The sequence below is a fragment of the Schistocerca cancellata genome, chromosome 1 (assembly GCF_023864275.1).
Source record: "Schistocerca cancellata isolate TAMUIC-IGC-003103 chromosome 1, iqSchCanc2.1, whole genome shotgun sequence".
In the NCBI taxonomy this organism is placed as follows: Eukaryota; Metazoa; Arthropoda; class Insecta; order Orthoptera; family Acrididae; genus Schistocerca; species Schistocerca cancellata.
The window spans coordinates 221,166,726-221,191,309 of record NC_064626.1 but is presented as its reverse complement, the minus strand read 5'-3'; the positions used below and the strand labels follow the sequence as shown (position 1 = coordinate 221,191,309).

The 24,584-nt window shown below is 41.5% G+C and overlaps 1 protein-coding gene across 1 annotated transcript in view; it reads left to right on the top strand.

The window, feature by feature from the left end:
- The window catches only part of LOC126169519 (synaptic vesicular amine transporter), an 848,981-nt gene extending 828,328 nt beyond the window's left edge, over positions 1 to 20,653 (top strand). Inside the window, exon 13 of the mRNA XM_049920648.1 lies at positions 17,337 to 20,653. Coding sequence (XP_049776605.1) covers positions 17,337 to 17,405 — 69 coding nt within the window. The 3' untranslated portion in view covers positions 17,406 to 20,653. The remainder of the gene's footprint in view (positions 1 to 17,336) is intronic.
- The last annotated feature ends 3,931 nt before the right edge of the window (positions 20,654 to 24,584 follow it).

Sequence of the window (24,584 nt, the reverse complement as noted above, 5' to 3'; positions counted from 1 at the left end):
ACATTGATATGACTTGACCGCGTAACTACGTCTTCTACTCTTGTGTGGACCCTCGTACATTTCTTTGTTTCCCCTAGCAGTTTCCAACATGAATCTCTCCACTGCCCGCTGAAAGAGTTTTCAACCATCCACGAGCCACGATGCCGTTTGGGATCCGCGTGAAGCATGTGCTGGAGTCACTCGGTATGGCACCAGTCCAACCCCAATCCAGTGTTTTAACTGTCTGTCACCCTGGTTACTGGATCGTCCCATTGTGATTTTAGATTTGATGCGGTGCAGGAGAGATGGCACTCCTGCTTCCGTTTTTACTACGGTATTTTCTGCCGTTTTATCTGAGCACTACAACATATAACTGTTTTTAAAGATTGGTCTAAACAGGATAACTCCGTTGGTTGCTCTGTCGTTTTCCCGGATCATGTCCTCAAGGTCAGACTCCCTCCCGAATTTACCATCGTCGACGCAGAATTATATGCGATCTTGCGGGCACTGGAGGAGATGAGACATTCTCCGAGTGTAAGATTTCTGGTCTGTTCAGGTTCTCTGAGCGCCCTTTACTCTATCCAACGTTTATATCCAGCAGATAAAGTAACCCAGACTATTAAGGACGCCCTCCTCCAACTTCAGCGACTGGGGAAGGAGGTGTCTTTCTGCTGGGTACTAGGGCAGTGGGAATACCGGGGAATGAAAGGGCTGATCGGGCAGCCAAAGAGGCGTGTCGTGACCGTCAAGTCTTTTGGTGTGCTATCCCCCTTCATGGTCTCACTTCGCTGTTGAGGTATAAAGTCCTGTGCCGATGGGGAACACAATTGGCTAGAAGTGACCGACAACAAGCTCCGTGTCGTCAAGCCTACAACTCGGCCGTGGCGTACTTCCTTTCTTCTAGCCACGTCGACGGGACGAGGTCCTTCTTCGCATCAGCCACACCCCTATGACGCATGGATTTTTACTCCAGCGAGAGGACCCTCCGATGTGTGGTGCTTGTGGCATGCAGATCACGGTGCGCCACATTTTATTGGACTGCACTTTATTTCCTGACCAGCGGACTGCAGTGTATTTTATGCAATGATCAAATGAATGTGGTTCGCGTTTTAAAGATTCGTGAATTGACCCACGTTTTCAACCAAATTTTGGAGAGATGTTTTTAATGGGTCAACAGGGTGGCTGGCTCACCCGAGTTTTTTGTAAGTGGTCAGCCAGTCACATTTCCCTGTGTTGTTCTTTTAGCTCTTCTGTGTTTTGTTTTCCCTCTGTTTTACACTCTTGAATAGCTACCTTCCCATCTCATTGGTTTTAGTGCATGGGAGAGTGCCTGTGCGATAGGGAGATTGTGTGGTCATTTCAAGTGCGTGCGTGTACGACAATTTTAGTTCTTATCCACACTCGTTTTGTTTTAATAAATGTCAGGGCGCTGATAACCTCGCTGTTGGGCACCCATTAGATCCAAAAACACACACACAGTTTCGGTTTTTGAATGGTTTCTCATCTGAAGCCAATGCCTCACTGCCCTAGGAACACACTGGTAATAAACATTTATCGTAAATTTTCCATTTCAGACACAGTGGAAGCGTAGTTCTCTGTCTTCAATTTAAGTGACCAAAAGCACTTCAGGTTATTTTGAGCTCTTTTGTTTATTTATTTTCTTGTCTGTCCAGCCGTTCCTTACACGCACACACGCAAATTTTGGTTTTATTTTTGTCTGAGACGTTGGACAACATTGTTGCAGAAAAAAGTGCAAAAATATCTAGTCACTCAGTTCCGATCAAAGTTTTCTAGAAATTTTTCTTTGCCATCATCCCCATATTCTCAATGCCTTTGGCGCTCCCAGCCAACTGGGATAATTGGGTGGAAAGATTCTCCAACAACTTGCCAAACTTTCATGAACATGGAATACAGCATCTGCAAAAAAATGCCCTAAATACAAAATGTTCTCAATTGTTCCTGTGATTTCATCGCTTGTTTGTTCAACTTTCTTTTCAATATATTTGTTATTATGTAGTTTGTTTTCTTTAAGTTCAATTTGCAATTAATTTGCAGGCATTTGTTTGAACCCTTTATTCCTTTCTGAAGCTTTGCCGCCCTAGAGGCAAACAGCATAATATCATCAGCGAAACGAAGATGGTTCAGAAATGATCCATTAACATGTATTCATTCGATTTTTCCCAGTTTACTTATCCGAAAACTTCCTTTAGCACAGCTGAGAGTAGGTTTGCTTAATGCAACCTCCTTGCCGGTCTTCTTTGGTTTTCAACTTAAATTCAGATTTCCCGCAGTTTCCCTATTTAGTTTAAGGTAATTGCCAGGATGGTTTCCTTGAAATGAAACGACTGATTTTCTGACCGATTATTTCCCAATCCGAGCTCGTGCACCATCTGTAATGACCCCGTTGTCTATCGCACTAATCTTCCCTCCTTTCGCCCCTCCAAATGGAAACTGTAACTTGACATATGTGTTCTTTACTATACTCACATACAGATGCTGAATCGATGCCTTCTGTCTCTGGGGATGTTAGGACAGACTTCGCTGAAGTCAAGTCTAGACTTTTCTCGGAGCTCGTGAACTCATGACAATGTGATAATTTACACTAATTATTCCGTTATATATCTTTATTCATATCTAGAAAATAATCTACTGCGCTATATCAACTTCTAGAACTGACTGAAAATCAGTTGTTTTCTATCCGGTTCGTGATAATTTAAGTGAATATCTCGTGCACTGTGGAGGGAGGACTGATAGGTCTTACTATGAATAATACTGTACGTGTTTTTATCTTTTGTGTGAAACATATCTACGTTAGTTGTGTCCTCATCTTTCTATACCTATATAATTCACTAAATTATTATTTATGTATCTTCGTCTCTCCTACCTTCCCTGTTTATTACAAGAAACAGCATAGCCAATGTCATACATTACTGGACAGCCCTGATGCACAGTACAATGCTGCTATGTACTTTATAAGTTATACAGGTAATCGATGCAGACGGTAATGGATTTCAGAACAGGTTTCTATATCTGATCTTCAAGAGCTTCTTGGGGACACTGCTCGTTGCATATCCTTTTAATGTTCCGCCATCCGAGGCGGCTTTATTGGTTTACTCGGTAAACAAGAGTAATGCCAGCAGCCATTAGGGTCCGATACTGTCCCCATAGTCACATTTCCGATAGCGACTCTAATGTTCATACAAGCGATGAGGCTCTTAAAAGCATGCAGCAACTGGAATCACAGTCGTCAATAGCGTGAAATAGTAGACGCCGTAATTTCTGCTTGGATCGAGTGCGCAATACGTGCATCAAACTAAAACTGTTCCGCCGCACAACCACAGTCTCCGATACGAAGTCTGACAGTGGATTAATGCAGAACGTCAACCGAACACATGGTTTTCAGAAACATAGTAAAGACGTTGGAGGTACCAATTGAGAGGTGAGTGATGGAGGATTGTAATCTATGCTATTCAGTAACCACTGAAAAAAATAAAGCAAAAATTTGAAAAGCAAATTAAAGTCCAGGAAGAAAAACTAAAAACTATACGGTTTGCAGCTGTTATTTTAATTCTGTCAGAGATTGTAAATGATCAGGTGAAGGGAATGGGTGGTGTTTCGATTCGAAACGAGATTATATATAATGAACATCAACAAAAGTATAGCAACTATAGTACATGATCTGAGGCTTTCCCAGCGTATGAGCTACTTCCAAGGTTCTCTGGTGTACTGATAGATCCAATCGTCGAAGGTCCAGGCTAACACTTGATCCGCCATTATTAGGTGTTGCTGATACAGTGAAGTGTCTGTGGCGTGCTGGCGTTATTTATACCTGCCGGACCAGAGTTCGATCCTCGCCGACCCCACGCCGTGCTCCGTGGGGAGGGGGGAGGAGGGGTAGAGTCTCAGTTGCCTACATTCGGCCGTGTCTGTCGCATCTCGCGTCCGGGTGTCATGTTTTGTTTCGATGGAGCTTAGTATTGGCTCTCATGCTTTACTCATTACTCAGTTGGAAGCCCGTGTTCCTGTTGATTAAATAATCAGTCACAAGGATTCCATTCGCTTCTTTGAAAATTCATTTGATATCCATTTTCAATGCAGACTTGTTCGGTTGCAGTAAGCGGGTGGGGCGCTCATGTTCTGTTCATAGATCTTCAACAGCACGGATTGTTTGTCCGGTACAAGTTCTTCACATTCACACGGAACTTGGTACACCTCCACAGTTTTGAGACCCAGTTCGCCACTGTCGGTAGCGAAGCTCGTATTTTGGCTGGCGGGTGGAAAACTGGCATTATGTGCTGTTTTTGCAGTAGTCTTCCTTTTTCGACGATACTTTTCCAGAAAACGATATGAAAGCGGTCTTCTTATTGTCTTCTCCGTGTTTCCGTCCTCCGTATCGTTCTTGGGGCTCTTGGTTGTTGTATCCACTCTCGTCCTCTTAAAACACCTGAATTCCATCGATGACAACATTCGGTTTAACATGGAAGTAGGAATGAGGCAAACTTCCTTTTCTCGACTTCCTAGTTCAGTGTAGGAGCGACGGCTCGCTTGCCCACAGTGCACACAGAAAGCCATCGCATACAGATTTCTATCTCCACTCCTCCAGCTGCCACCGTCCCGACCAGAAGGACAGGGTTGTGCTAAGTTCCGTGTGAATGAGGAAAAATTTATATTGGACGAACGACCAGCACAAATGAATATCAATGTGCAGAAAATGGGCACCACATCCGCTTACTGCAGCCAAACAAGTCTGCAATAACAGAACACTGCACTGAAAATGGACGTAAGATGAATTACCAGTAAACGAAAGTCCCGTCTACCACCAATAAATTTTAGGACTATATTTTTAAAGAAGCGAATGAAATCCATCTGACAAAATTTAATCAACAGGGACACGGGCTTCCAACTAGGCAAGGCACGTGAGTCAGTACTAACCTTCATCAAAGCATAACGTCACATGCGGACGCTAGATGTGACAGGGCGGAAGGCAACTGATTATGAGACTCTCCTCCAACCTCCACCTGCCACCACCAGACTCAGCCACATGCCCCTCAACCGCGAGCTCTGTGGGAGCCCGGCGATGCCCGAACTCTGGGCCGGCAAGTATAAATACCAATAGCGCGTAGTGGACGCTTCATTCCATCAGCCACCTGATGATAGAGGAATGTTTCTGCACCGAAATATCGTGGACGTTCGGCGATTGGATCCGGCAGTACACTAGAATGTTCGAATGTGTGTGAAATCTTATGGGACTTAACTGCTAAGGTCATCAGTCCCTAAGCTTACACACTACTTTAAGCTAAATTATCCTAAGGACAAACGCACACACCCATGCCCGAAGGAGGACTCGAACATCCGCCGGGACCAGCCGCACAGTTCATGACTGCTGTGCCTAAAACCGCTCGGCTAATTCCGTGCGGCAGTACACTAGAGATCCTTGGAATTAACACAAGGGTAATGGGGCGTAAAGGAATTAAATTAGGTGAATTTGAGTAGATTAGCTTAGGAAATGAGGCGGTGAAAGTAGTAGCAGAGTTTAATTTGGTCAGTAAAATAACAGACGATGATACAAGAAAAGGAGATATAAAATTCAGATTAGCAGTAGCATTAAACGCTTACCGGAGAAAAAGAAATTTATTAAGATCTCACATAAATTTAAGTTTCAACAAGCCTTCTTTCAAATGGTTCAAATGGCTCTGAGCACTATGGGACTCAACTGCTGAGGTCATTAGTCCCCTAGAACTTAGAACTAGTTAAACCTAACTAACCTAAGGACATCACAAACATCCATGCCCGAGGCAGGATTCGAACCTGCGACCGTAGCGGTCTTGCGGTTCCAGACTGCAGCGCCTTTAACCGCACGGCCACTCCGGCCCGGCAAGACCTCTTTTTTCAAATATTTGTCTGGAGTGTCGCCTTATACGGAAAACGAAAAGAGGACGATAAACAGTTCAGAGAAAACGCAAATAAAAATTTTTGAAATGTGATGCTACAGAAGAGTGGTGGAGATTAGATGGGTAGGCCGGATAAGTAATGAAGAGATATTGCATCGATTCACTGAGAAAAGAAATTACTGCCAGAAATTGTCTAAAAGAAAGATAGGTACGTAGGACACAACCTGAGTGACAAGGGATAGTTAATTTGTTAGTAAAGGAAGGATTGTGGAAGGGGAGGGGGGATTACAAAATGGAAAGGGAGACATCATGAAAACAGTAAGCCAAGTCAGCAAGCGATTTTAAGTTGCAGTAGCTACGCAAAGATGAAGAAGTAACCTGCATGGCGAGCTGCACCAAACCAGTTTTCGGGTTGAATACCACATCAATAAAACGATAATCAAAGCAAGAAAATCGTATTAAAACTGACAGGTCCAATGAAAAAAGTAATCATTTTGCTTATACAGAGTAATTTCTTGCATTCATCAATTAAAACTAGTAATTAAAATGTTTCCTGTTAAATTCCGATACTGCAAATCGTACCTACCTTGCTGCGACTGTGTTTTCAAACAGATTTGTTACACATGCAGGTTCTTCGACCTATTTAACAGTTTCTCCAGTTAGATTTTTATTATAACAGTAGTACGGTCCAGCCATGTAGCCAATCAAAGTATTCCCTGCTGGTCATATGACGTCGCTTTGATTTTGCCAAAAATGGCAGATTGAAAGTTCTTACTTTACTTGCGCTGAGGCAGAGAACAGATGCTGTCCGTTCCAGATCCAGTGGTAATTTTTCCCGTCTTTGTACCGTCGTTAGATGTTACCCAAAGAACGTTCCATATGAAATCTTCTCGATTCTCAAGCTACGTAATTTCGATTAAATTCTTCGATCTTTCGACAGATCTCTCAACCATCGTCATCAAGCGTAAAACTACGGTGGGTCAACGACCACAAAACAGGATCCGTTCTGTGGTGACACGGGTTGGGACTGGTATGTGGTCAGCCTCCAAGACTCGAGATATTTTGTGCCCCATTAAAGAAGGCCTTCGAGTAACATGGTGTTCACTGCGAATGCTGCGCTCTCAAACGTTATTGGAAGCGCCACAGATGTCAGTACTAATGCAACGAGGTTCCCGCGTAAAAACTGTTCATACTTTAAGAGTAAATCCGTGACGCGTCAATGCTCTAGGTTGAGATCTGTGGTGGGGGGCGTCCCTCTGTTGTTGTTCCCGTGTAGTAATCTGTAAAGACGGAAAAAACTCAGATCGGAGCAGTGATTAAATATTTTGTATGGAAAGTTATGAAGATAAAGGGAATTCATGCTGATCTTCAGAACACACTAGGAGACTCTTCTCCTTCATATTCAACTCTTGCCAATTGGACAAAGGAGTTTAAATTTGTTCGAGACAGGACCGCATAGTGGCCGGCCAAGATGTGCGACTACGCCAGAAATTATTGCAAAAGTGTATAAATCGGCATGGAGGATCACCGACTGAAAGTGCAGGAAATTGCTGAACGTATAGGGATATTATCTGAACGGGTGTAACACATTTTAATAGTGGAACAGGATATGAGAAAATTATCTTCCAGACAGGTGCCGCGACTCTTAACGCAGGATCAGAAAAGTATCATAATGGAAACGTCCGAACAATGTTTGACACGTTTTCGGAGCAACCAAAAAAATATTTGACGCTAGTTTCTGAACAAACATGAAACTTCGATGTACTACATTGCCTCTGAGACGAAACGACAGTCAAAGCCGTGAAAACATGTTGATTCATCACAACGTACATATATCACCAAAGGCAAGACTTTATTTTGAAAGAAATTTCCGCCATGCGACTGTTAATTCTTCACGTGTTTTACACAATCATGATTTCGGCTTTTTAGCTAATTCTTAAATGCATTTTGAAGTGTTAAAATATCTGTGACCCATCTGTGAAGTATCAGTGTCGAAAAAAATATATTTCTTGTCCTATAGACCAGCTGTTGTATTACATGATACGAGCACATATCCAAGATACATAATATAGCTGTCATTTTGCACAATGAGAAACCATTAACGTACAATGTGGTGTATTTAACAGCTAATATATGAACTGTTGAAAACAACAGAGTGTATGTTAATGTTTTCAAATGTGTGTAAAATCTTATGGGACTTAACTGCTAAGGTCATCAGTCCCTAAGCTTACACACTACTTAACCTAAATTATCCTAAGGACAAACACACACACCCATGCCCGAGGGAGGACTCGAACCTCCGCCGGGACCAGCCGCACGGTCCATGACTGCTGTGCCGAAGACCGCTCGACTAATCCCGCGCGGCTGTATGTTAATGGTTTCTCATTGTGCACAATTATGAAACTGGGCAAAGATTTTTAAGGATGTATTCTGAATATCAATTTGAGCCACTACCACCATCAGTAATGAGTGATGAAGGCCATTTTTTTTTTCCTGTGTAGTAACTTTACGTTTATTCTTGCTTTACATTACCAATGACCAATTTCAGTACCAGAGGTAAACATTTATAGTGAAGGGGCAGCTAGAATGTCTAACTCATTGAAGGGGTGTCCTACAAGATGACTGTAAGTGAACTCGACATATTAGTCTCACTTTTATGCAATCAAAACATTTTTTCCAAGCTACCGCCGAAAATTATTTCCTAAGAAACGAATGATGGGGACACTAAACACACAATTACGTGAAAAGTAAAATTTTCTGCACTTAGCTGTTTGAAAAGCTCAGTAATACACATTTTCCCAAATAAAATTTATTTCAGTACATACACCAAAAATAGAGATAATCACACCCACTGATACCTGTCAATGTAGATATTAATTGTTGGTGTCACTTTGGTTTGTTGTATATAAGACGAAATATACTGTTTCTTTTAGAAAGTGAGAGAAGGTCAGTATGCTGATAGCTACGTAATCATTCTTTGAAAAACTGGTACTATCAATTCTTCTGTTGCAGTCTCTTGAACAGGACTGAGTGTAAAATTTCTACCATCTACAAAAAGTAATTATTTTGATAGATATGTCCCAAAGAATACAAATTGCCCGCAAATCGAGTCCTTTCTCCTCACTCAACAACTTGTCCTCACCTTGTAAGATTGAATAAATAAGAACTACTTGAATATTTGCACGCTTTTCGTTAAGCATGATTTATTCTAATTGTCTGTAATTTTATTAATCACACAATAACTAAGATTTTACGAGCGATTATCAGTATCTACACAGTCATGTTCACTGGATAGCTCACAAAAATTATTAGCAGTTGTTATTAAGTTGTAAAAATAGCGGACATTTTGTTATTTAAGGGTTGAAATGTTTGTTGAGTAGATGACGACATGATATTTTCAATCGAGCAACCTTACTCGAACCCAAACTGTGAATTGCTTCTAATTGTTACATTGATTTTGGTTACACTATTTCCGTCAACAATTTTGAAAAAATATTTTCGCGATAGCGTAACGTAGGTCTTTTACGAGGGTTATCACTTAGAAAAAATTAAGCCGCGATAACGAAACTTGGTGATGATATTGGTCTTGCTGTGCATATTGACCCTTCGATTCGACGCATTTTTGCCACTGATAGATGATTTGTTGTAGACCTTCATTCTAGAATTTTAGATTTTGTTTGTTCAGAAAAGTTCCATCTCGAAAATTACTTTGTCCTTGTTCTTCATCTGATGAAAGAGGAAGATGTCACTAGCTTCTACGTCTGGTGACATGGAGGGAGTAGGGCCATGAAGCAGATGAGGAGACAAAATTTGATATCCCAGTGATATCATGTGAGACACGAACACGTGTGACTGACAAGGGAACATTCCCATGCATAAACAAACGACCCTGATGAAACTTGGCAGGTACGTAGAGGGCTCAAAACAATGCAATACTTATTTTTTCGTTTTGTCCAGTCTTACTTTGAAGGGGTAACAGACACCATAAAAGGTAATTTGTTATATGAGGTTTAGAGATGGTAACTTCGAAACCATGATATATAAAAAAATCTGTTTCATATAAAAATTAAAGTTTAATTAACGTTCTTGAAAACTGTATAATCAATGAAACTTCCTGGCAGATTAAAACTGTGTGCCCGACCGAGACTCGAACTCGGGACCTTTGCCTTTCGCGGGCAAGTGCTCTACCAACTGAGCTACCGAAGCACGACTCACGTCCGGTACTCACAGCTCTACTTCTGCCAGTACCTCGTCTCCTACCTTCCAAACTTTACAGAAGCTCTCCTGCAAGTTTCGCAGGAGAGCTTCTGTAAAGTTTGGAAGGTAGGAGACGAGGTACTGGCAGAAGTAGAGCTGTGAGTACCGGACGTGAGTCGTGCTTCGGTAGCTCAGTTGGTAGAGCACTTGCCCGCGAAAGGCAAAGGTCCCGAGTTCGAGTCTCGGTCGGGCACACAGTTTTAATCTGCCAGGAAGTTTCATATCAGCGCACACTCCGCTGCAGAGTGAAAATCTCATTCTGTATAATCAATGTTTGTAATAATTTGAAATTTTCCAAAATACCCAACCTCCATTAATTACTTTTGTTACAACATAAATTAAAGGGTCATTCGCGCCACATGCATCCATCTGTAATAAAGCTGGCTTCTGAAATACAATTTTTGGAAAATAAGGTGCACACAGTGTGGTGTCAGAGTATTTTCTACATACCTAACAACATACCTGAAGATCCATTATTACACTAATTACCCATTTTAATTATTTTTTCAAGTTTACCATAATGTTCAGAATTTCTTCACAGTTTATCATTATTGTAGTGATTTTCTTTCATAAAAAAGAGCCACTTTTCATTTTCAAGTAACAAAACATAAGTTTGTGAAATTGTAAACTAAAAAACAAAAAAGACATTAATTTAAAGCGTAAAATAACAATTTAAAACATACAACAAAAATAAGTAAAATAAATAGCTAGAACAATAATGAAGCTTAGATAATGTAATTAGGTGCGCTTGAAATACTCATACACCATATTCTGTACAGCACCTTATTTTCCAAAAAAGGGATAACAGAAGCCAGCCTTATTACACATGGATGGATGTGGCATGAAAGCTTTTTTAACATAAGTTGTAACAAAAGTTTCTGTTTATTAAAAGTAGTTAATGGTGGTAGGATTTTTGAAAATTTCAAATTATCACATATGTTGATTATATATTTTCCAAGAACGCTAGTTACATTTCAACTTCTATACGAAACTTTTTTTATATAGCGTAGTTTCGAAGATGTTCCCTCTAAACATAATATGCCAAATTACCTTTCAGGGTCCATTTTATCCCTTTAAAGTGAAAGTGAGCAAAAAAAAAAGAAAAAATCTAATGCATTATTCTGCCTTCTCTACATACCAGTCATGTTTCATCAAGATCGTTTATTTATACCTGCGAATGTTTCCGTGTGAGCTTTTTTTGCAGAATAAGCAAGTGTGCCCTTGGACAGCTTCCCGAAACACTTAATCTTGCCAGCCTCTCAGTAATTTCATCAGGAGATCTCGATAGTATGTTTCGGTAATTGTTTGCTCTTACTTGCATAATGTGTAGCTCCACACCATGACAGAGCCAAAGAGCACTCATCATCATCTTGTCCGACGATGATGGGTCTTCACCTTTCCCGGAGTTGGTGAAACCGCTTCTTGTTCTAATTCTTAGTACCGGGATCATAGTGATACAGCCATCATTCGGCCATGGTGGGTAGGCAGTTGAAGAAGTGATCTGTATGAGCTTGACACAGCTGCAACGTTTCCTCCGCTGCCCCGGTTTGGGGAGGTTTTTTAGTGGGTGTGATCATCCGCTGACGTTGCACTTTGAGAACTCATCCACGAATGATTTTCATATTTCCCCCTGTCATTTCGACTGTGATGCGTCTCTCCTCGAGCACCTATGCCTCCACTTTTCTCGAGATACCCGGTTCTTCACGCAGAAGTGGGTTGCCACTTCGTTCTTTGCCATCCAGATTTGTTTCGCCCCACTGGAAGCTCCTGCACCTGCTGACCAATGCGTTACGTTGTGGTGCACGGCTGCTGCACCATTCCGACAGCTCAACATTGGACAATGCAGCGTTGTTCTCCATGAAATGCGGAAAATGAATTCCTGCAAGGTACTTCGCTTTATCAGTTGGCTGTACCACTTTCTTTTGTCTCCTTTACTAGCTTGTCACAATAGTGTGGCATGGAGATTCCAATGTGTACCGGGACTGCAGACCTGTATCTGGAAAAAAAATACTTAGCTTTACTTTTGTTGGCGATAAGACTTTATATCAACTCATCGTGTAAGGATTAGCAGTGCACTTAAAATTGAATCTTGTGCGAATATGCTCATGATTTCTCACCAGCCACTAAAATTTTCTCATCTTCCTTAATTTGTTTGAATTATTCACTACTAGTTTCTGCATTCTTTCAGTAATTACGATTTTTGTCAGTTGCTTGATACACTATTAAACTTGCATTCGCAAGTGATGATATATCCACCCTCCGTCCCCCTCCCCCTCCCCCTCCTTCGCCACACTTGTCTTTCCCCAGTTTTGCAGTTATCTCTTAATACTTCCAGCTTCTCAGTCATAGTGTGCTCTTTTACCGTATCCATTCATCTTCAGGGTCAATACCTTAAGTATTGGGCCTCTTATACAATTACATTTCCCTGAAGCGCTTCTGCTTTGACGCTCACACTCGTTACAGTTGCGTATTCACGTACAAGTGCTTCGCGTGCGTTTTTGAGATAGAATAAAGAGTTTGCTATGTTTAACTGAGACTGCGGGTTCGTTATTAGCCACATGACTTCAATGGCACACTTTTTACCGCCTTTATCCCTCCCTTTCAACTTTTAATTAATATGCTAATTCTGACAATGGATATTTCATTGTGAAATCACACATGCTGCTCATTGCAGTTACGCGCATACAGGACCCGCAGGAGCGCCACCTGCGAGAGCCGAATAGAGGCTACTGCCTCTATTCTTCAGCCAGTCTGTACATGACATACACTGCAGCGCCAAAGATATTGGTATAGGCATGCATATTCAAATACACAGATGTGTAAACAGGCAGAATACGGCGCAGTGTCTGGCACAGTTGCTAAATCAGTTACTGCTGCTATAGTGCCAGGTTATCAAGATTTACGTGAGTCTCAACGTGGTGTTACAGTCTGCGCACGAGTGGTGGGACACAGAATCTCCGAGGTAGCGACGAAGCTGGAAGTCCATTTCACGACTGTACTGTGAATATAAGGAATCTGCTAAAACATCAAATCTCCGACATCGCTGCGGACGGAAAAAGATCTTGCAAGAATAAGACAAACAACGACTGAAGAGAATCGTTCAACTTGACAGAAATGCAACCCTTCCGCAAATTGCTGTAGATTTCAATGCTGGGCCATCAACAACTGTCAGTGTACGAACCATTCAATGAAATATCATCGATATGGGCTTTCGGAGCCAAAGGCCTGCTCGTGTACCCTTGACGACTGCGCGACACAAAGCTATACGCCTCGTTTGGGCCAGTCAACACTGACATTGCTCTGTTGATCACTGGAAACTTGTCGTCTGGTCGAACGAGTTTCGTTTCAAATTGTATTGAGCGGATGGACGTGTACGGTTACGGATCCAACCTCATGAATCCATGGACCCTGCATGTCAGCAGGGGACTGTTCAAGCTGGTGGAGGCTCTGTAGTGGTGTGGGGCGTGTGCAGTTAGAGTGATACGGGACCTCGATACATCTAGATACGACTGTGACAGGTGACACGTACGTAAGCATTGACACCTGCGATAGCCCAGCACAGAAATCTGCAGCAATTTGCAGATGGGTTGCACTTCTGTCACGGCGAACGATTCTCTTCTGTCGGCGTTGGTCCCGTTTTTACAGGATGTTTTTCAAGCCTCAGTGGTGTCGGAAATTTGATGTTTTACCGGATTCCTGACATTCACGGTACACTCGTGAAACGGTCTTACGAGAAAATCCCCACTTCATCGCTACATCGGAGATGCTGTGTCCCATCGCTAGTGCGCCGTCTGTAATACCACGCTCAAACTCACTTAAATGTTGATAACTTGCCATTGTAGCAGCAGTAACCGATCTAACAACTGCGCCACACACTTGTTGTTTTACATAGGCTTTGCCGACCGCAGCGCCGTATTCTGGCTGTTTACATACCGCTGTATTTGAATACGCATGCCTGTACCAGTTTCTTTGGCGCGTCAGTGAAAATATACAGTGCCCCAGAGAACGTGTACTTAAAATATGTCATTCTTCGACCTTACACAAGCTGCGGGCCCACCGGAAAGGAAACAATTGAATATGCCTGTACCGAGGTTTTACTTTCAAAATCTTTTCCTAAATAATTTACTTTATTTACTAGCGATTCATCAAGAACATTAACACATTTAATCACACTATGTGAGCGTGGAAGTAGTTGCCAGTGGGTAACTGATGAAAACAAATTTCTTTCAACAAATGGAAATTTTGTTCCTAAAAAACGCCTTCCTTTTTTAAAAAAACAGATTTAAAAATTATAACCAGAAAGCACTCTCTAAATATCAAGTTACAAAAGTTACAATTTATTCAGAGGCAGAAATAACGATTTTTTTTTTTTTTTTTTTTTTTTTTTTTTTTTTTTTTTTTTTTTTGACAATATGAGCTTTCGGGCTGAGAACCTTGCCGCTCCCTTTTAACACGACAGTAGTAACGACCGCTCACAACAACCGCTGAAAGACTACACTGGTGCTAATCTGCAACACTCCAGATTACTTAAAACTAAAAATTCTAACAACTCACACAAATACATAAACTATGCACCCCATAGAAGGGATGGAAATGGTACAAACACTCACATTAAAAAAATTACCTGCCACCGAAAGTGCAACTTGTTTTTAAAAGAAAACTCTTACGGTGGAAGGGTGGCAACTTTATATACTAAAATGACCATTTAAATAAAAACCCATGAAATGCAGTCTTACATAAAATATACAAACATGCTCCACATTACACATATACCGCCTCTCAAGATGATAGGCAAGATAAAAACATATTTCAGGAATTTGGCCTTTACACTTCAAGCAATAATTTCGATAACACCGAATCCGACAAACATGGCAGAGACAGCTATTAATGTACGGCAGACCGACAGACAGACAGACAGACACTAACTGCCTAACAAATGCGGACGGGAGAGAGACGAGCAAACTGGGGACGAGAAAAAATGGTTCAAATGGCTCTGAGCACTGTGCGACTTAACTTCTGAGGTCATCAGTCGCCTAGAACTTAGAACTAGTTAAGCCTAGCTAACCTAAGGACATCACACACATACATGCCGAGGCAGGATTCGAACCTGCGACCGTAGCGGTCGCTCGGCTCCAGACTGTAGCGCCCAGAACCGCATGGCCTGGGGACGAGAGACTGACCAAGAAAACAAGTAGAATTTAACAAGTAAACGAAACAACATATGACGAGTCACTTAACTTCTAATAAACTGCGATATCTGGCGAAGGCCTGGCGCAACACCCCCAAAACGCTTTCCCGAACCGTCCGCTGCCAGCCGCTTCAACGGACACAAGAAGGCGCGCCGATCTCCCGTCTCACGACGTCGCAGCTCGCACCGGCCAGACAGATGTCGTAGGTCGGCTCCTGTTGCTCTCGTGTCGGCCGCGAAGCCACTACCCCTCGCTATACGGCGCGGCCCACTGGACTGACGTGGCGACCTCACATGCGCCGACGCTCAAGACGGACAAGTCATCTTGTGTCCCAGTGCGCGACCGACCAACCGATCGATCCAACCGCCAATGACCATTGCCTGATCAAACTCGAGCAGACTGCCGGTCTAACACATACTAAAGTGCGCGTCATTTATGACGGCGGCCGAGTTTAGGTTCGTTCTGCGCATCTGACGTCACACAACACAGTCAGCCATTGAACAGAGAACGACGTTGCCAGAGCTCGACTGCAGTGCAGAGCACGAATGAGTGTCTTCAGTTTTAGAAACGTTCAGTCATAAATAAAGTAATTGAACGAAAGCAGTGTCTTGATAGCAGACTTTCTTTTATAGAAAGTTTGGAAAAAGCATTCTTTATACCAATTGCTTCATATTCTATTAATAATTAAACCAAACAAGCAATAAGCCTCCTAATTCAGGCGATAGCAAGGAAAGGTATTTGTATCAGTCTCACTAACCGCTTTTTCGCAATAAAGAACAGCGGTAATTGTTTATTTCCTATTGTACTTCGACGAAACGTGAGTAATTCATAGTCATACCAACAGTGTTTGTCGGTATTTTGCGTGATATTTTAAAGTGCTCTGGGAGACACATTGATTGACGAGCTGCGATAGCGTAAAGGGTAAAGTGTATGAATGTTAAGTAGAAGGTTCTGAGTTCAACCTTGTTCGGTGCTTAATATTTTCTTTATTTAAAAACAATATCGTGTATTACTTCATGAATTTTATTCGTTTGAATGTAATTTTTTTGAAATTTCTAGCGGCAACTAAAATCGACCATACCAAATGTATACGCTATGGACTTTTACCTCTGCAAACTCTTCAAAATTTCGTGCAATGGTTTACTACATCTAATGCTGCACAATAACTGCGTTGAACTACGAAACAAAATTAAGTCATTTATGGGGGGGAAGGTATCAGTCAAGAAGATGTGCAAAAATAAAATTTGTAGGCCAAATAGTTTATGTGAAATCGAATGATAAAGTGTGTCAAAGCAGTCGAAACACCATGTTTCTGTACAGGCGAGCAGTACAATGATGACAAAATCGCACACATAGCGGAATGCAGAGAGCACGTCTCTGTAGCAGCGAAAGCGTTAATGCGGCCCCGGTGGCTTTATTTCATAAACTGCGCGCTCCCCCCTAAACGTAAGTTTGCTAACTATATACTATGGCGCTGCTTCTCTTGGCGCGTACATCTGGCAACACAGCAATCTCCCGCGTCTGGGCGGGCATGCGCGAACCGCCAAGATAAAAGAATTGAACTATAGCACTCCGGACGACAGACACTGACTGCCTCACACTGACCTGGCTGACCAACTGACCAGACCCCCTAGCGAGCTCATAGCGCCCCTTAGATGCACATGAACAGGCAACATTTCCCCTTTCCCCTTTCCCACCAGAGGGAGACACCAAAGCTGCGATTGCCACAGCAGCGCCCCCGCCAGAAACGGAGGACGACTGCTTCACACAACGCGCTGCGGCGCGCTCTACAAAACAGCAATTTTTACCACGGCTCAATAACATCAAGAGAAACCACGGGGTGTATCCTACACTACTTACGCACCTGTATTTCTCAATTATGAATGTATGACATGTACAAATTTGGTTTCATTCCTCTTTTATTGACATTTTTACAACACTATTCCTGGGATCTCTTAGGAGAGGGACACCTTGTATAACAAATACAGCAGAGTGCAGCTTCGGTGCTTTGCTGTTACAGTCGCTGATCCTGGGCGAGAAGTCGTCGGTGCGCTACGTGACGTACCAGAACGAGGAGGACGAGGAATAAGAGGGGCAGACTTCCGCCAGCTCGCGGGGCTGCCAGGGAGGGGCCGAGAGCTGCTCCCGCCGCCAGATATCGCCGCTCACACCCCGACTGGACTACAAGACGACGCGACTCTGGCACCACCACCAGCCAGCCAGAGGACGGACTCCGCCGAATCAGCTGCAGCGCTGCAAACAACGGTTCCAGGGACCCGAGAGCACGCTGCAGACGGCACGGGGCAGCCCAGTCCACCACTCGCATCTCGTCAGAGCACACTTCTACACGATTCTCACGTATTTCACGAACGTGACAACTTCGCTACCGACGACGTCAACCTGTACAAGGGCAACACTCGCCTCGACGTACAAAACCCAGGCATCTACGAGATAATATGTACAATCGCGACATTCTATTGCAGGCTTCTTCTTACCACTTACGTCATATACATACGTCTACGGTCTTGTTAACGCAACTTTACCGAGACGGACGATTAGAAGACCTGCAATACTTCGGGCGAGGACCAAGGTTTTTTCCTAACTCAAAACTATTATCATCCAAATGCTTGAAAGTTATTGTAGAGTATTCCATATTTTTTCAGCTTTGAGTAACAAAAATATGAGAAAAAAATCCCAAATATTTATGATAGATATTGTTGTTCGTAAAATTTGAAATTATTTTTTTATGGCTCTGTTGAAATATATGATATAAATACTCACACATGGGGGGCTTATGAAAAGTTAATTGATAAGAGTAAACGCATTATTTTGATACTCCTCTAAACTTCTGTTGTATGTATTCATAATTATCCCCTCATAACTTATGCTAATACTCCCTTCTCTTCGAATTTCATACCAAAGAGCGAATAGTTTCTGAAACAAAATGCTTGAAGAGAGTAGTACTTAAATATGCTTAATGCTCGAAATATTTTAGTGACCTTTGTTATATATTAACGTCAGTAATGTGATAACCCATCATTCCATTTTCTGAAGACAATCCTTGTATACGTAAATATTCCTCTTTTTCCTTCAGACATCGTGATAATTCATACAGTACGTTAACTGTTACACACATGTAGTCTATTCATTTCCCTTCATACCGATATTTTCGTGCAGCGAATACTTCCAAAGCTACTCTATTTTAGACATTTACAAAAATATGTCAACAGAAATGACAAGTCGATTATTTATGTATTTACGTCAGTATTTCTCCAATCATTTTTCGCTTATGTTTGTATTTTCTTTCTGTTTACTTCCGTCTGCAGTCCCACAGTATTTTATAAATGATGCAATGTTCCACATGGACTGTTATTAAATTTATTTACAGTTACGATTTCGGCCATTGTGTCATCCTGAAGTAATAGCGCTGTGTGAAATACGCCAATGCGTATTTAGTACTGTTAAAATGAAATCGTCCTTGTGTAACCTACATTTACAAATTTCATATGCGCGAAAACAGAATACCTAGTGATCTATATAAAAAGGACGTAACACTTCAGAGGATAATTCTTATACAGTTCATGCAGGTAAATACTGCACTCTTATTTATAACTATGCGTGCACCAGTTGCAGTACTTGATAAATTTAATAACAAACCAGATGGAACATTCTGGACTTCCTTTTTCTCCCTTTTTTCTTTGAGAATTTTCTGCACATTTATCGTTTCATTGTTCCTAAACATTCCTGTATCTACAATAAATAGATACGATATGCTTCTTTGCAAATGACATCAAATTTAACACCTATTCGTTAAAATTAACACCCATCATTTATCACTTTGAAAATACAGAATATTACTAATTTAAGTAGTAGCTTAACAAACGGTAAACATATCTTCATATCCAAGTTATTTCTGGGAGAAATAAGCTGCGTGAGGAACAATCACTCAAAAGTACTATAACACGAACCTCCGCTTGAAACAGTAGTGCAAAAGAACCTGAAATTGCATAGATTAGAGTAGTTATGAAGATGTACACATTGGAGCCATAAAACAGGGTACACTACTGCTTGCTTTTGTAAGACGGTGTCAGTCTTTTAAAACGCTTCTTCTTTTGTATATATCCATTTCTACACTCTTATAAGTATACTTATTTTCATCGTTGGTATGGAATCTGTGAGTTCCGCATATTTATCAGTTGCATGCCTAAAGTTCACAATACCCAGAGAACACTCCTTTGTTTTGGCCAGGTACAGTTTTAATATTCTCCCTTTGTTGTACAAGTCAAATAGCGGTTGCAGTATTGATAACCGCTCAGGACAGGAGCCACCCAAGGATATCTAAATCCAGGAAACTAAAACACGGACATTCATAATAGGAGTGCCGTTATCCCACGCGGTTCTGGATACCCAAATTCTAAATTTTGCTCATTAAGGACAGCAGCCCGTTATTTGATTCTGTGAATGGCTGCACAGAATCAGCACAGAGGGTTTTATTGTCGACTGTCCATTTCGGTACTTCGTTTCGGATATACAAAAATTTTTCGCTCTGAAGAAGCTTGAATGTTGTTGTATAAGGCGCTCCTATAAAAACACGCCCGAAAAAGACGCATTTCACTCTATTGTCACAATCTTTGTAAGGCTCTTGTGCATATGTTAAACTGTACCCAATTTGAGACAGGCAGGTTAAAAATAAACGAATTTGCCACTCTTGTATCTATACTAAAGAAGAATGCACTTCTCATTTCGTGTCTACGCTTTTAAACATTTGGCTATGGACGTTAAGGTATCCTGAGGAATGGACGGAAACAACGATTTCCCTTAGGAGATAAGATACACAGTATTATCGTGTATAGCTAACATAAGGTGTATCAACAAAAAAAATGTTCTGTTTTGTGTATGCTGAATGTTGTTTTTATTAAGAACATTACGGTCGTTCTTCAGACGAGTTGCTCTCTGAGTAGTACTTGTGAACAGACAATAAAATGTCAAGATAAAACACACTTGCTGCAACAATAACGAAATTTATTCAATGATGCATTGTTTGCACGCAATGTAAAAGCTGGTATGGGTCCGAAAACAGTAAAACTGTACATATAAGATAGTAACAATTGTGCCGGCACGTGGCTTATGCTACGGTCGGTTCGTATGTTCATAATCTTATTGGTATTATTGTATAAATACGATGCATAACTATATTTACTATGTGTGATATGTAAACAAGTCCTCTTAAGGTATCCCCAACATCAGTGTTGCATTCCGTGTCATTTTAAGTGGAGTGCTTCAATTGCTGTATGATGTTCGCTGAAATGTGGTGCAAATAAATGGATAAAATGATAAGTCTTGTCTCAGATTTTATTCGTACCTCTCCATAAAAAAATCCAAAAATGTGTCGAATCTTACAGAAAATAACAACAGTCTTATAAGTTTCTATTACTTATTGTCTTTTCGAGACAGGCATAGACAAATCTAAAGCAGACACGCAGGTCAGTATATACTTAAACCGTCCTCACCCATTTCACGGTTTAGAGAACGTGAGAAAACTCCATCTCTGTCTGTAGTCTGGATTACTGCCTCTCTCACTCACAGTCCTCACCTTACAGTACCACTTCCCTTCCATTCGCCCACAACTTTCTTGGCTATTCTCCTCCTTCCTTGCTTTCTACACCTCCCTTCTTCATTAATGTTAATATTAGCAGGCGAAATTTCGATCTTTGGTGGTCATATTCAAACCTATATACACGTTCAAACATACATACACGTACACATATAATAACAGATGCATTCGTACAGAAGATAGTTTATATATATAAATTATCTGCACTTATTTCCATCACACACTATATATATATATATATATATATATATATATATATATATATATATATATATATATATATATATAATAAAAATTTATGACTTGATCTTGCCACGCGTTCTTGGAGGTACTTCCCAACCTAAAAAGATACTACCTATCGTATCTACAATTGTTTGTATGCAAATGACGTAAATAACACTGTAATTTCGTGCAGTACCTTGTCGTCAGTCACTAATAGAAATATCTGCACTTATACGAACTGCACTCTATATATGAGGCTTATTCGAAAAGTATGGGCCATTTACCTACGAGGCTTGAATGAAAAGTAATGCCTCCACCTTCATAAATTGGGTCTGAATGGGAATATTTTAATAAATAAAACCCAGAAATAGTCCTTAGAATGTGATCTTTAATTATCAACATTCACTTTTCCACATAATCACCAGCCAATTTGATACATTTCTGTCAACAATGAACAAGTTTTCTGAAGCCGCCACAGAAAAAGTTGACACTCTGTTTCCGTAAACTCAGTCTCACAGTTCTCTCAACGTCTTCATCAGAAGCAAAATGATGTCCCCGCAGATCGTCTGTCATAATCGGGAACAGATGGAAGTCAGACGGTGCTAAATCTGGACTGTATGGAGGATGCCGTACGGTGGTGAGATTCAGTCTCTGAAGTTCTGCTGTGGTGGCACGTGAAGTGGGTGGTTTGGCATTGTCATGCTGCAGGAAAACATTTCCCTTTTCCTTTCGGATCCTTGTTAGCCGTCATTTCAGAGTTCGCAGCGTTGTGATGTAACGCTCTGAATTTATTGTTGTTCCACGATGAAGGAAATCAACATTGATAACACCATTTGCGGCCCAGAACACTGTGGCCATGATTTTTCCAGCTGAGGGCTGCCTCTTTAATTTCTTTTTCTGGAGCGAGCCTTTGTGTCGATATTCCACAGACATTTCGTCTCCGGGTCGTAATGGTGTACCCACATTTCGTCTCCTGTAACTACTGAATGGAGACAGTCGTCACTTTCATTCTCGTAAGGCGAGAGGAGTTCCTGGCAAATTTCAAGGCTGTGCGCTTTCACTTCAGGAGTCAGCATCTGGGGAACCCATCGTGCACAGATCTTCCGAAAGCCAAGCGAAGCAATAATGTCACCCACACGTTCTTGTGAAATACCGATTGTGCTTGCAATTTCTCTCTGAGTGATATGACGATCGTCTGTCAACATTTTGCTTGTGAGACTCCGTGGTTGCTGTGTCAGGACGTCCGACTCTTTGTTTGTTATGCAATTCAGATGTTCCCGTCTCAACATCTTTAAACTTACTCGCCCAACGACGCACAGTACTCACATCTACACAATCACGATAAACTGCTTTCATTCTTTAATGAATCTCGTTTGGGGTGACACAATCTGCTGTCAAAAATTCAATGACTGCTCATTGCTTAAATCGCATTGACCGACCGTCTGCGCAGGGTTCTATAGTTTATACTGTAACAACACAACTGTTCAATGCTAAGGCTTCCCGCCAACTGGAGATGTAGAGAACAGGCTACAGAACAAGCCAGTACCTGCCGCACACCAACGCTGCCAACTGTTGAAGAGTTACGAAGGTGGAGGCATTACTTTTCAGTCAATCCTCGTATATTTAGATGTTGGCATCTCAAAACAACGTTGCACTAATGTAGCGCCATAGGATTCTTTGTCATGTTCCAGTAAAAGTTTGACTCAACAATGGCTTCGAAAATCGTTGTTCCTGCCAGTTGCAAAGAGCGCACTATCGCTCGAGTTTTGTGCGCAAAAACATCTTCAACTGCTGAAATTCATGAGGTTTATGAGCTTAAAGTACTGAGTTATGGAAATGGTTGACAATGGCGTCGAGACTTTAAAATCGCGGTATCAGGATGACGAAGAGTGAAGTGGCAGCGCAATGTGCAGATCGCCGAGCAACGACCAGAAACTGAGACCTGATCGGCGAAGGTGGAATAGTACTTAGGCTGATGAATTTCCTCATGTCGAATGAACACAGTATCTACACGACTGTCTCGGGCAAGGTCCTCTTGGTAATCTGTGTACAAGGTAAGTACCACAAAAACTCACTGACCAACACAGAGAATAAATAACTGCTGGTAGACGGACGATTTTGGATGCTTGTCGAATAAATGGAGATCTTTCCCACATTATCAAGACTACGAGATTTCCCTAACAAATACATTTTTATGACTAAATGGACCTCTCTTTTCGAACGCTACTGGTGTGTAATTGGTAACACAATTTTTTATATGTATCTTTTGTCTCTTTAAACGAGGTCTAGACGAAAAGTAATGCTTCCGAATTTTTTATGTGAAAACACTTACAGCTTTTGAATAAAACAACCTTTACTAACATTCTACATCTTTATTCTTTATGTCTACATATCAATTTCGCAACATATTTACTGTGGCGAGGAATTATTTCTCTCAACGTGTGACTAGTTTGCTGAAAGTAGTGGGACAATGTATGTATCAGCCCACTCTGCATTGCTGCCAAATTTATTCAAGATGGCGGATCCAAGATGGTGGCGATTGAAATGGGAACACCGCGATTACGTCATGGCGATAAGTTCAAATTTTGGCGGAAATATAGGTCAACTGGGCTACCTAAATTAACATAACCCCCTCCCCTCCCGCATCCCCTACCCACCTTTTCCCCCTCCCCAACAAAATTGCAAGAAGTTCAAATTTTGGTGGGGAAAAAAGTGCACTTGGGCTACATCCACTAACCTCAGTCATCCGACCGCCACTTCTTCTTTGGAATAGGTGGGAAAAGGACTCAGCCTGTGCAGGGCTGCTGTTTGAGTTGTCATAGGCAGTAGCTCCATCCAGTGTGTTCACCATGAGGTCCAGAGTCCAACTGACGTCATCCCATGGCGATCTGGGGGAAAACGCTAGGAAAAGGACTCAGCCTGTTCTGGGCTGCTAGAGAGAGGAAGGAGTGCACTTTTTTTATTTTGGAACAATTTATTTAGAGACAGATTCAGCGTATTTATTTCTTTACACTGATACAGAACACTTGCTCTGACGTGCTTGGGATCACAATACACAGTCTACAGACCTATAAACTACTCGTAAATCACCGAAATAATGCAGTACACTGATGTACAGACACGAAAACAATTCGTAAATTGTCAAAATAATGCATTTAAAATGCTGTGCAAACCCGCTCACTAATTGTGAACTGTCGAAATAATGCATTACACAGCATACAGACCTGCAAACTGCTCGTAAATTACTGAAACAATGAAGTACACTGATGTACAGACACGCAAGCAACTCGTATATTGTCAAAATAATGCATGTGAAGGGCTCTGCAAACACTCTGACTAATTGTAAACTGTTGAAATAATGCATTGAGGCAACAGACACGACCACTAGTCATGAAATTCTCAAAAAATAATGCATACGTATATAATGCTCTG